Source organism: Sceloporus occidentalis, unplaced genomic scaffold, assembly GCF_023333645.1.
Source record: "Sceloporus occidentalis isolate IW3139 unplaced genomic scaffold, rSceOcc1.0.p SCAF_286, whole genome shotgun sequence".
In the NCBI taxonomy this organism is placed as follows: Eukaryota; Metazoa; Chordata; class Lepidosauria; order Squamata; family Phrynosomatidae; genus Sceloporus; species Sceloporus occidentalis.
Window position 1 is genome coordinate 841,094 of NW_028317266.1, and position 12,082 is coordinate 853,175.

A 12,082-nucleotide genomic window follows, 5' to 3' on the forward strand; every position below is an offset into this window, starting at 1 on the left:
AAATGCGGAACACGTGATCTGGCATTCCCTTCCGGGTCGCGTCACTGCTGAGGTCACCCGGAAGGTCATCGGAGGACAGGATATCCCCTGCAGGATCTGTAGAGACCCTGCGGGGGATATCCTGTCCTCTGACAAGGCACAGACGCTATGATCTCTATGCAAGTCTGTAGGGACTTGCATAGAGATCAAAGTGTGCAGGGGGATCACAGGGAGGGGAGTGAGAAACCATGTTTCTCACCCTCCTCCAATGCTGAAACAGAAAACGAAAAGAAAAAAGGTTAGTGATTTAAAAAAACCCAAACATAAATAAATCACCAAAATAATACAATAATAATAAAAACAATAAAGTGAGCTAAGTGATGTCATTGTGATATCACTGGCATTAATAACATGTTCAAGAGGTCCCTAAGAGGAACTCTAACCATTAAAAAAAAAAAAAAAAAAAAAAATTATATACACACACACACACACACAGTACAAAAAAAGTAAAATGTATATATAAAAAAAAACTAAAAACTTTACATTCCATTGCCCTAACACAACATCTACCCCTCCTGCCCCCATTCACAACCCCCAAACACCTTCAGCCAAAAGCATATAAATGCTACGAATAATGTATACCTTATAGTACGTTCCCTATAAGTGCTGGGAAAGTAAGGAAAATCTATATAAATTAGGTATTTCAGAAATCAGGACACCTTAACTGATAAACTTGGAGGGGATTTTCCATCACTTAGGTTTTTTTTCTAATTTTCGATAGTTTTTACTAAGTTTCTCATTAAACATTTTCAGCTAATCATCTAACTATGGTATCAAAAGAAAGCTCTATCTCTCCTTGAAAAAAACAACATATAGTTTACATGTGTACACTATTCGCAGGAAAAAGAGAATAATCGCTGAACCGACATAGCGCAAAAATGACAAAATTGCTCCGAGACTTGAGGTACCAAAAACCCCTGGGATTGAAGGGGTTAAATTTGTGTATTTAAAAAAGCTCCAGGACCAGATGGATATACGGCGGCATTTTATCTATCATTTAAAGAAATTGTCATTCCATTATTATTTAAATCTTCTGGAGAAATTGTGGATGGCTCTAGTTTTCCACCCGAGATGCCACAGGCCTCCATATGCCCGATATTAAAGCCTAATAAAATAGTGTATCGAACTATAGACCAATATCACAGATAAATATAGATATTAAAATATACTAAAAGATACTGGCAGAAAAACTTAAGATATACCTCCCAGAAATAATCCACTTAGATCAAGCTGGATTTATTGCAGGTAGACATTTAACTGATAATACTCGTAAAATAATAAAAACAGGCAGAATATCTTGGAATGAGATATATGCTCAAACTCAATTCCAATGTAAAATGGAAGAGGGATACTATGCAGGTATAGCTAAATGCAAGAAATATATGGAAATCTGGAAATCACAGATATCCCCTTGCACATTCAGAGATTGCGACAGTAAAGGAATAAATAGATAAAAATACCCAGAAAATTTTAGGAGATACCTAAGCTATTATTATTATAGAGATGGATGATTGTATGCGATTAGAATGGGTGAATTTTAATTATATTATGATTGGACATATTTCATTTCTCTTAAAACAAAATCTCAATAAGAATTAAGACATGGAGGGATATGGAGAAAGAATTAACATAACAATACACCATTTCTTTGAATGCTTGTTTATGTACCCTGTATGTATTTTTATATGTATGTATGTATGTTATGCATATATTTATGTATGTACTAATGTATGTATCTATATATTAAAATTAATAAAATAAAAAAAAATGTGTATTTAAAATAATGTGTTTGGTTAAAATTTTCAGAGTAGGATTGAAACCTTGCCACAAGTGGTGAAATAAACATCACTATTACAGGGTGCAGAGTGTGACGGGAACGGCCTGTACCCTGACTGAGTACTCCCGCCAAACGTTGCTTTCTCCTGCCGGGACACGAGTGATTAACCCCTTCTGCGCCAGACAGAACCAGCGTCGTAGAGAGAAGGGAGGAAGCCGAAGCTTAGCTACACAGTGTGGCTATTGTCCTGAAAAGGACAATAAAAGGATCATAGTAGCCCACCCCAAGAATCAGACAGCATTCATGTTGAGGTGAAAACGGGACTCAGTTTATTTGGAAACAGGGTTATTTAACCCCTTAACAACCTTTGCCAGTTCAGGACCGTCACGGAAAAAACGGTCACTTAACGACCTTTGACGGTCCCGAACCGTCAAAAAATTAAATAAGCTTAGAAAGTGATCAACGATCACTTTCTTCGCTTAAACGGCGTTGCTGTAATGCCACGATGTCGAGGCATTCAGTAACGCCGAGATCGGCATCGGGGGCCATGTCTGGCCCCTCCCCGGGGCGTCAACAGCCGCCATACACACGTTTTAAAAGTGTTTAGGAGGCGATCAACGATCACCTCCTAAACTTAAATGGTGTCGCTGGAATACCTCGATCAGGAGGCATCCAGCGACACCAAACACTTACCTCTGGGTGGACTGTGACCGCTCCGGAGAGCGGTCACAGCCGCCGCTGCCGGTGATATTCACCATCAGCAAGATGGCGGCCGCCCTGTAAAAAAAAAAACAAATCAAGTTTTAAAAGTTCGCTAGATGGTCTCCAGACCCTCTAGAGAACTCTGGCTCCACTTGCAGGTTGAATACAGGTACTGCATTCAACCATGCAAGTCAATAGAGCCCAGCTTTCTAATCACAATGTGATCAGTAAAATATTCAAAATATAATAAAAAAATGGAAAAAAAATTAAAAAATAAATAAAAAAAATTGTGCTAACATTTAAAAATAATTATGCAGTGGTGTCACTAGAGGAACCATCCAGTACCAGCAAAATGTGTAAAAAAATATTAAATAAAATAAAAAAATAAAGTTTATTATTTTGAGCAAGTGCTAAAATTTCTCAAAAATCTCAACAAAGAGTTAAAATAAAAACACTTCAAATACCCAAGGGGTGTCTAATATATAAAAAAATGGCTGATGGGGTAAATTGGAGTGGCCGAGCTCAAAGATAGGGCATAGGTACAGACTGACCAAAATGGAGAAAAAAAGCGCACTTCCCAAATGTGGCATTTTAAATCTCAAACAACACGACAAACCCATGCATGTGGGGTATCACTGCACTCAGGAGATGTTCCTGAACACATTGGGGGGTTGTTTGACAGGGACATATACCAGAACCTGTATATCCATAACTAAAGTACAATTTGTATATAAACAAAAATAAAAAAAATTACTATTACAAAGTTTGACAAAGTGTAGTTTTTTTACTTGCTTTTTTAGGCGAGTAAAAGATTTTTCAAATAAAAGTCATAAAATATGGTTTTTTTCAATTTTTCACCATGTTTTTTTAATTTTTTTTTTTATAGTAAATAAGATGATATGATCAAATGATCAAAAATGAGCCCGGTCCTTAAGGGGTTAAACAGTACAAGGAGGTAATTTACATACAATAGACACAACAAACCACACAAAGTTCTTCATCAGGTCCTCCTTTGCACATGGCACAGTATTTGCACTCAACCCACCTCAGCCCAGTAGGGGGGTCGCTTTAGTTGACTGTGGGGAGGATGGTAAACACAGATGGCTCCTTGACTTCTGGATGAAACCTGCTCGTTATCAGATCCCAATGCAATTACTGGCCATAGAGGTCTCACATTTACAGTAAATATATCTATATATATGTTCGATTATAAGACATTCAAGAGTAAATGCTCTGAAAAATATCCCTGGTCTTATATTCAAGGTCATCTTATAATCAGACCTCAAATAGAGGTATAACTACAAGACTAAGATTCAGATCCCCCGCAGCGCTGCAGGGGACCTGGATCCTCCTATTTGGCAGCTGGTGATGCGTGCAGACATCCTCCGCTACTGCCCGCACTTCCTCTGGGGCTTCTATGACGGTTTTCTGGGGGCAGAGTGGCATATGGGGGCTAAAGGCATATCAGGGAGGCAGATGTGCATAACTGGGGGCAGAGTGGCAAATAAAAGGAAATAAAAACAATTTATTTTTTTTCTCCTCAATCATAGTTCGGGGTGACGATGCAATGTGTTAGTGACAATGCCCGTACATGTACGTGGTAGCGTTATTTGCCTTTGATCGTGGTGTTTTCGCGGTATTGCGGTTTTTCTGGAAGCCTCATAAACAAAAAAAAAAGTTTTTAAAGACCTTCCAGCGGTTTAAACAACAGACCAGTGATGCAAATCTCCTCTGACCTCTGACATCAACAAGGCATTTTCATCCACACAACTGCCGCTCACTGGATATTTTCTTCTTTTCAGACCATTCTTTGTAAACCCTAAAGATGCCTGTGTGTGAAAATCCCAGCAGTTTCTGAAATACTCAGACCCGCACACACATTTATTTTAACCTGTCGGTATACAGGGTTACAATAAGTGTGTGTGGGAAGGTTACAATGGATGAGTGTGTGTGTGTGGAGGGGTTGTCAGTGTATGGTGTTACAGCATGTATCAGTGTAGAGTGCTACAATGAGTGTATGTGTTAGTACAATGCTAAAATGTGACATACACTCATTTTAACCGGGAATAGGTGCAGTAGCGTACCTAGCGGGGGGCGGTCCGCACCGGGTGCCGCTCATCAGGGGGGTGCCAACTTGCCGGCACCCCTCCAGAGACGGACAGTAATGTCCGCCGCTGGAGGAGCAGGCTCGCAAGGGAGCGGTCTCGGAGGTCTTTAACAGACCTCCGGCTCCCTTGAGTGATTATAAGCCGGGTTCAACCCTTGAACCCGGCTTAAAATCACTCAAGGGAGCCGGAGGTCTGTTAAAGACCTCCGATATCGCTCCCTTGCGATCCGCGCGGCAACAGCTGCTGTGCGCCGGGATTTGTTGTCAGATCCCGGCGCACAACACTGAAGCCACGCCCACTGAACCGGAAGAAGACAGAAGAACTGAAGAAGAGGAGCGAAGAGGAGCGAAGAGGAGGAAAAGAAGCTGTAAGGAGGAAAGCATTCAGTGAGTGAGAGTGGATTGGTGCGTGTGTGGATTGGTGCGTGTGTGGATTGGTGCGTGTGTGTGTGTGGATTGGTAAGTGTGTGAGAGTAATGGGTGTTATGCTGTACCATTTCCAATGTATTTTTCATTATATAATTATGCTCTAGTACATCATAACTCCCATCACTCTATACTGTTCCATACAGTGGCAGAGCTGGGAGACAGAGGCCTTGCACCCCCACCGCAGGACTCCTGAAAGGTAAGTGAACTTCAAAGGGGGAGAGGGTAGATAGTTAGGAGGGAGTGAGACGGGGGGGTAGGGGGTAGATAGGGAGAAGGGAGTGAGAAGGGGTAGGTAGGACAAAAGGGAGTGAGAAGGGGTAGATAGGGCAATCATACTCCTAACATGCCAAGTCTGCGAGTACATCCTGGAATCTGGGTATGCCTGGGCATGATAGGAATGTGATTGCTGTTAATTATATATATATATATATATATATATATTAATATTGCTATTTAATTGTTTTGTCCTATTTTGGTGTGTTACTTACTTTAAATAAAAGTGTTAGATTTTTTTTTTTAATGGTGTGGGGGGGGGGGGTCATATTCGGTTTCGGCCAGGTAAACGCTGCATTTTCGGTTTCAGTCCAGAATTCGTTTCGGTGCATCCCTACTACTAATGAAGTGGTAGGCCTACACCACATCAATGTTTGGCTTAGTATATAGTGATAGGAGTTATGCTGCACTATTGTAAATGTCTGCCTCAGTATATAGTGGTAGGTGTTATGCTGTACCTCCGTCAATTTCTGCCTCAGTATATAGTGATAAGTGTTATGCTGTACCACCGTCAATGTCTGCCTCAGTATATAATGATAACAGTAAGTGTTATGCTGTACCACCTTCAGTGTCTGCGCCGGTATATAACGGTAGAAGCTATGCAGTTTTAAAGTGTGTGTGGGGGGGTGCCACATACAGGATACGCCCCAGGTGCCAAATACTCTAGGTACGCCCCTGAATAGGTGCATATATGGTTCACGACAGACATTTTCACAATTGCTGGGTTCAACATAGAACACCATCATATTTCTTTTTTCATTTGAAATACTAAAAATCGCTGAAGCAGATGTCTGTAGGAACACACCTTGTGGTATCTTGGTTTTGGGCCAGTTAGATTGATTATCTTTTCAACCAACCAAATATACATAGGCAATCCTAATTCTATTTTTATATCAGATCTAGAACAACTAGTTTGAAGAAAAAGATTTGTTATCTGTTAATTACAACCACTAGGCTATTAACATGCTACTTTCCAATTTAGGATGTACTTTTTTTTTTTTGTTCTTGGTATTTATGTTGCTCCTTTTTACAGTTTGCTTGTTTCATTTTCCCCTTTTACCTTATCAGTGAAGTACAGAAATACCATGCACAAGCTGTTCATGAGCATTTCAAACTTGTTTTGTATGGTTTTTTTTGTTTTTGTTTTTTATCATGGAAACATTGTGAGGTTCCTGCACAGCACATGCTATGTCAACTTGAGACTTGAGGCATCAGGCAAGTCTTGCTTAGAATGGATAACTAAGAAAACAAAAATTTAATCAAACTGGAGTCGGCACAGAAACCCCAACAGGGTTATTTAGTGAGGAATGTAGTATTCACCACTGAGTGAACATAAAAGTACATACATTATATAAAAATAAAAACTTTGCAAGATTGTTCTAAGCAAACATGGTAGCAAGGAAGATAAAACTGGGGAACGCCTTCAAGATGGGAATATGGAATAAAGCAGGACAGAACCTCAGCCTGTACAGGCAGGTTACTGTATTATATGGACAAAACTGCACCTAATTGGGATATAAAACCAGTAACAGGACTTAGCTGGTTTTAGCTGCATACTCCCAGTTTATCCCACACTCTCTATTTACCTTTTTCTTACACAGACAATCACCTAAAAACCTAAACATATTGTATTAATGTATTAAACATATTGTATTAAATATTAAAATTTCTTGAGGGCTGGTTTTATTATAAACGCTACAGTATTTATTTATTTATGAAAAAAACACTTCCTTTCAAATATTTCAAATATAAAATTAAACTGTTTTTTCAGAACAGTTTATTCTGTTATACACGAGGATCATTTCTAATTCATATTAAATCAGTGGTGCTTTTCAAGTAAAGGCAGGTATTCATAAAAAATGAAGAGCATGTAATACAGCATACATACAGGTTAAGATTAAAGAAAGGAAGGAAAGCTGAGAAAGGGCAAAGAAAGAGTATGTAATAACCTGTAGAGGGGTTATAACCTGCAGAGGAGGGCGCACAACACATTAAAAATGTATGCACATGTACTCTCTGCACTCCCAAAGTAACGACAAAACATTTCATGAAGAAGAAAAAATAAAAAGCTACGAGTAGGAACACATTAGCAAATAGGCAAAAAATGAATAGAGGATAAAAAAAAAAATGCAAGAAGAGAAATATGTGTACAAGGGATAATAAATGAGGGCACTAAGTAATTTTAACTACAACTATATGTTATGAAAAACGACATACTTTCACTCACCTCCAAAATACAGGCCGGTAGCCGTACACATTCTCCATTGGCCCTGGTACATTCCAGCCTGGCTTGGACTGCACATCGGTACACTCACATCTGTCATTTCCTGGGCGTCAAGCGAGCGCACCAAAACCATGTTTACATGGCCAAATTGGTCACCACCAACATACCGAAGGCATACCCCAGGGGGCCATGCTTCTGACCCTGGGTGTAGAAAAGAAAAAAAAAAAAAAAAAGTAGGAACCATGGGGAAGGAAAATTTTATTGCGAAAACTCTGAAACCATCCCACAAAAAATTTATGTTTTTAGATAATATTAAGGTGAATGAACGGTACCGTGTTTGCTCGATTATAAGACTAAGTTTTTTTCAGAGCAAGTGCTCTGAAAAATTCTCCTCGTCTTATAATCGGACCTCAAATGAGGTCTGACTACGAGACTAAAATCCAGATCCCCCGCAGCGCTGCAGGGGACCTGGATCCTCCTGTTTGGTAACCTCAGCGGCTGCCGGCACTTACACCGGGCGTCTATCACAGAGCGCCGGCGAAAGTGTCGGTAGCAGCGGAGGTTGTCTACGCGCATTGCGCAGACGTTCCCCGACTGCCAGAGAGAATTCCCCCCAGCGCTGTGGGGAATGCTCCTCTCTGCCAGCCGGTGAACATCCACTCGATGAACGCAGACAACCCCCGCTACTGCTTGTACTTCCACCATAGCTTCTATGACGCAGCACCGGCATCACATGACCTTACGGTGCTCATAGTGGTTCCGGTGGAACACCGGCTGCCCCCACCAGACACCAGGGAGTCAGAAGCACTGGTAAGTCCGGGGGGACGGGACAGAGTGCCCCATGATATGCCATTTAACCCCCTGTATGCCACTCTGCCTCCAGAAATACCCTTTAACCCCCTATATGCCACTCTGCCTCCAGAAATGCCTTAAACCCCCTTATATGCCACTCTGTCCCACGATATGCCAGAGTACAGCACGGTGGGCAAGACCATACAGGTTCCACTCAGAACAGGCCTCACCATGTTCGACCAAAGAAGTTGAGTGCACGTGCTCAGCATCATATCCAGAGGTCGTCTTTGGTAAATACACATGAGTGCTGCCAGCACTGCTGGAGAGGTTGAAGGGGTGGGGGTCAGCCTGTCAGTACTCTGACCATACGCCACAGACTGCATCAAATTGGTCTGCATGCCTGTCGTCCCAGGAGATAGCGTCTTCTAAAGATGATGCACAAGAAAGCCCGCAAACAGTTTGCTGAAGACAAGCAGACTAAAGACACCATGGATTACTGGAACCATGTCCTGTGGTCCGATGAGACCAAAATAAACTTTAATTTTTTGGTTAGGATGGTGTCAAGCCTGTGTGGCGGCAACCAGGTGAGGAGTACAAAGACAAGTGTGTGTTACCTAGAGTCAAGCATGGTGGTGGAGGTGTCATGGTCGGGGCCTGCATGAGTGCTGCCGGCACTGGGGAGCTAGAGTTCATTGAGGGAACCATGAATGCCAACTTGTACCGTGACATACCGAAGCAGGGCATGATCCCCTCCCTTGAGAGACTGGGCCACAGGGCAGTATTCCAACATGATAACGACTCCAAACACATCTCCAAGACAATCACTGTCTTGCTAATGAAGCTGAGGGTAAAGGTGATGGACTGCCCAAGCATGTCTCCAGATAAAATAGTTTCAACTAATAGATAATTAAATTCGTTGGCAATGATTTTCATTATCGATTATAGATTTTATCGATTAGTTGTTGCAGCCCATATACATATACATACATATATACATACATATACATATATATATATATATATATATATATATATATATATATATATATATATATCAGGGCTTGACAAATTTGTTGTGAATCTAGGCGCCAGGTAAAAAAGTTAGGAGCCAGGATTTTTTGAAACTAACAGTTGGTTAGGAGTGATCGGATCATCATCAGCCCACTTACTAAACTCACAGCGTTTGACCTGGAAGCACCCTGGACTTTCAGGTCAGTGCTGTTTTTTTTTTATTATTAATTTTTTTTTTTTTTTAACTCTTTCGATGCTGATGTTCCATTGGAGCACAGCATTGACTGAAGTGTGGCATTGAAGGGGTTAACGCTGCACTGTCGCTCTCATGGAGCGATCAGGCAGCAGAGGGGTGTTGGGGCTGGTGTCCACACTCATGTGGAGACCAAAGAACCTTCTCCCCTGTCCCTGAAGCTGCCTCTGGCAGCTGGGACTCAATTGCTGGTCTATAGACCAGCCATTGCAGGGAGGGGAGTCTTTGATGACTGCTGTAGGCTTCCATGCCTACAGGAATCATCAAAGGGCTTGTGGGGGCTCGTTTTTGCTGTTGCTGGTCTGCCTGGGCTTCCAGGCAGACCACCAGCAGCAGAGCCCCGTACAAAACGGGAATTAACCCCTAAATGCCGCGATCGCGGCATTGAAGGGGGTTAACGCTGCACTGTCGCTCTCATGGAGCGATCAGGCAGCAGGGGGGTGTTGGGTCAGGTCCCCACACTTGTGTGGGGAACCAATCAACACACAACCCCCTTCCCTGAAGCTGCCTGTGGCAGCTGATAACACAATTGCTGGTTTTGCAGCAACCGCGGTTTCAGCCTACAGGATCACTCCGTGGGAGTGATCTCAGGCTCGGGGGCGGGCTCTGAGTGGCTGTGCTGTCTGCCCAGACTCCTGGGCAGACAGCAGCAGCGCCCCCGTGTGGTTACTCAGCCTCTTACATCTACATTTTTTTATGGATGTAAGAGGCTGACAAAACCTAGGCGCCAGGACAAAATTCTCTGTCGCCATGGCGACCTGGCGCCTGGGATTTGTCGAGCCCTGATATATATATATATATATATATATATATATATATACATATACATACACACACACATATATATATATACACACACACCGTATCTGCCCAAATATAGGCGCAATTAGTATTGCCCGACACCTGCATCATACTCTCCGTCTTTCCGATACGCTCAGACAGCCTCCCCTGCCTGCACGGGTGGTTGTATAAGCGCATCGTGCAGACGTTCACCGGCGATGCTCGTGAACAGCCTCTGCTGCTGGCACGTCTGCACGATGTGCTTTAACAATATCCCTTACCAGGAATTCACACGGGGTCCCGGCAAGGGAGATTGGTTAAGCACATTGTGCAGATGTGCCGGTAGCGGAGGTTGTTTATGCTTGCATCGCCGCAGCCGGTGAACGTCTACACGATGCGTTTTAACTCTGCCCCCGGGGAGTCTGCACAAGTCTAGAGGGGGCTTGGGGGCAGAGTGGAAACATATCTCGGGGGGGTAGAGTTGCAGCATATCTGGGGGGGGGGGCACATCGGCAGCATATCTGTTTCACTAAGTGTTTTTTTTACTTAGAACATTTTTTCTTTAAAAAAAGCACCTAACTTTTAGGGTGCGGCCTATATTCGGGTACAGCCTATAATTGAGCCAGTACGGTGTGTGTGTGTGTGTATGTATATATATATACACACACACATACATATAAATACACAAACACACACTGACATTTAGACTGAGAAATGTTGCGCTTATCACAGTTATCAAGCAGCAGGAGTCTGCTTGACCTGCCTTCAAGATCACAGCAATTACGTCTGCAGCTGAAAGCCGCAATCAGGCTGTCATTCAACAGCTGGTTCTCCTGTGTGGTTTTACTGAGTCATATTACTTTAAGACACTGAAATCCAGCATAATCTAAAGTGTTCTTAAAACCACTTTACAGAGGCTGTTTTATTATGATAGTTCTTATCTTAATCATACTTCGATGAAGTTTCACATTAAACAAATACCGTTTTTACCAGTGTTTTGGATCCTCCATGTCTTGGTAAATTGGGTGTCTGGTGGCACAGATTCCCCTTCCCCGATTGTAACATCTTCCACAAAGGACATGCAAGGGATTGTGACACTGGGACTTTCAAAGTCATAATATGCTCCAATGGCAGCCTGTAGATTCCTGTGAGTGAAAAAAATAGTGTAAGTTAAATAAAGGCAAAAGTTGAAGGTAAAAATATACAGTTAGGGAGCCTATGACTCTCTTACTAAAATAAACATTTGTCATGATATAGCTTATGAGCGTAAATGGCTCTTGCCTACCATGCTGAGTCTAAGACAGAGAGGTATATATAGGGCTGTATAAGGCATATCTGGGGGGCAGAGTCAAACAGGGGGTATGACGGAACCATCCACCACTGGGGCCCTGGAGAGGCCCGAGAGGCAGCCTCCTCCCTATTGACTATGGGCTCTGACTTTTTGTAAAGACTTCTGTGGCTACCCCCAGCAGTATATCATCCCATTACCTCTGGCAGACAGCCAGGATCTGCAACCAGGGAATGACCACCGGCACGGGAGGTTGTCTAAGCGCATCGTGCGGACGGTCACCGGCTGCGGAGGTTGTTTACCCGCATCGCCGCAGCCGGTGACCGTCCGCACGATGCGTTTTACCTCTGCCCCCAAGACTTACCTGGAAGTTGTATACGCGTATTGCGTAGATGTCCCCCGCGCGG

The 12,082-nt window shown here is 42.7% G+C and overlaps 1 protein-coding gene across 1 annotated transcript in view; it reads right to left on the bottom strand.

The window, feature by feature from the left end:
• The window catches only part of LOC149275463 (protein ILRUN-like), a gene marked incomplete at its 5' end in the record, with an annotated part of 29,419 nt that extends 17,887 nt beyond the window's left edge, over positions 1–11,532 (bottom strand). The window contains 2 exons of the mRNA XM_089504710.1: positions 7,555–7,752; positions 11,378–11,532. Of these exons, the coding sequence (XP_089360836.1) occupies positions 7,555–7,752; positions 11,378–11,532 (353 nt within the window). The remainder of the gene's footprint in view (positions 1–7,554; positions 7,753–11,377) is intronic.
• Positions 11,533–12,082: the final 550 nt, after the last annotated feature.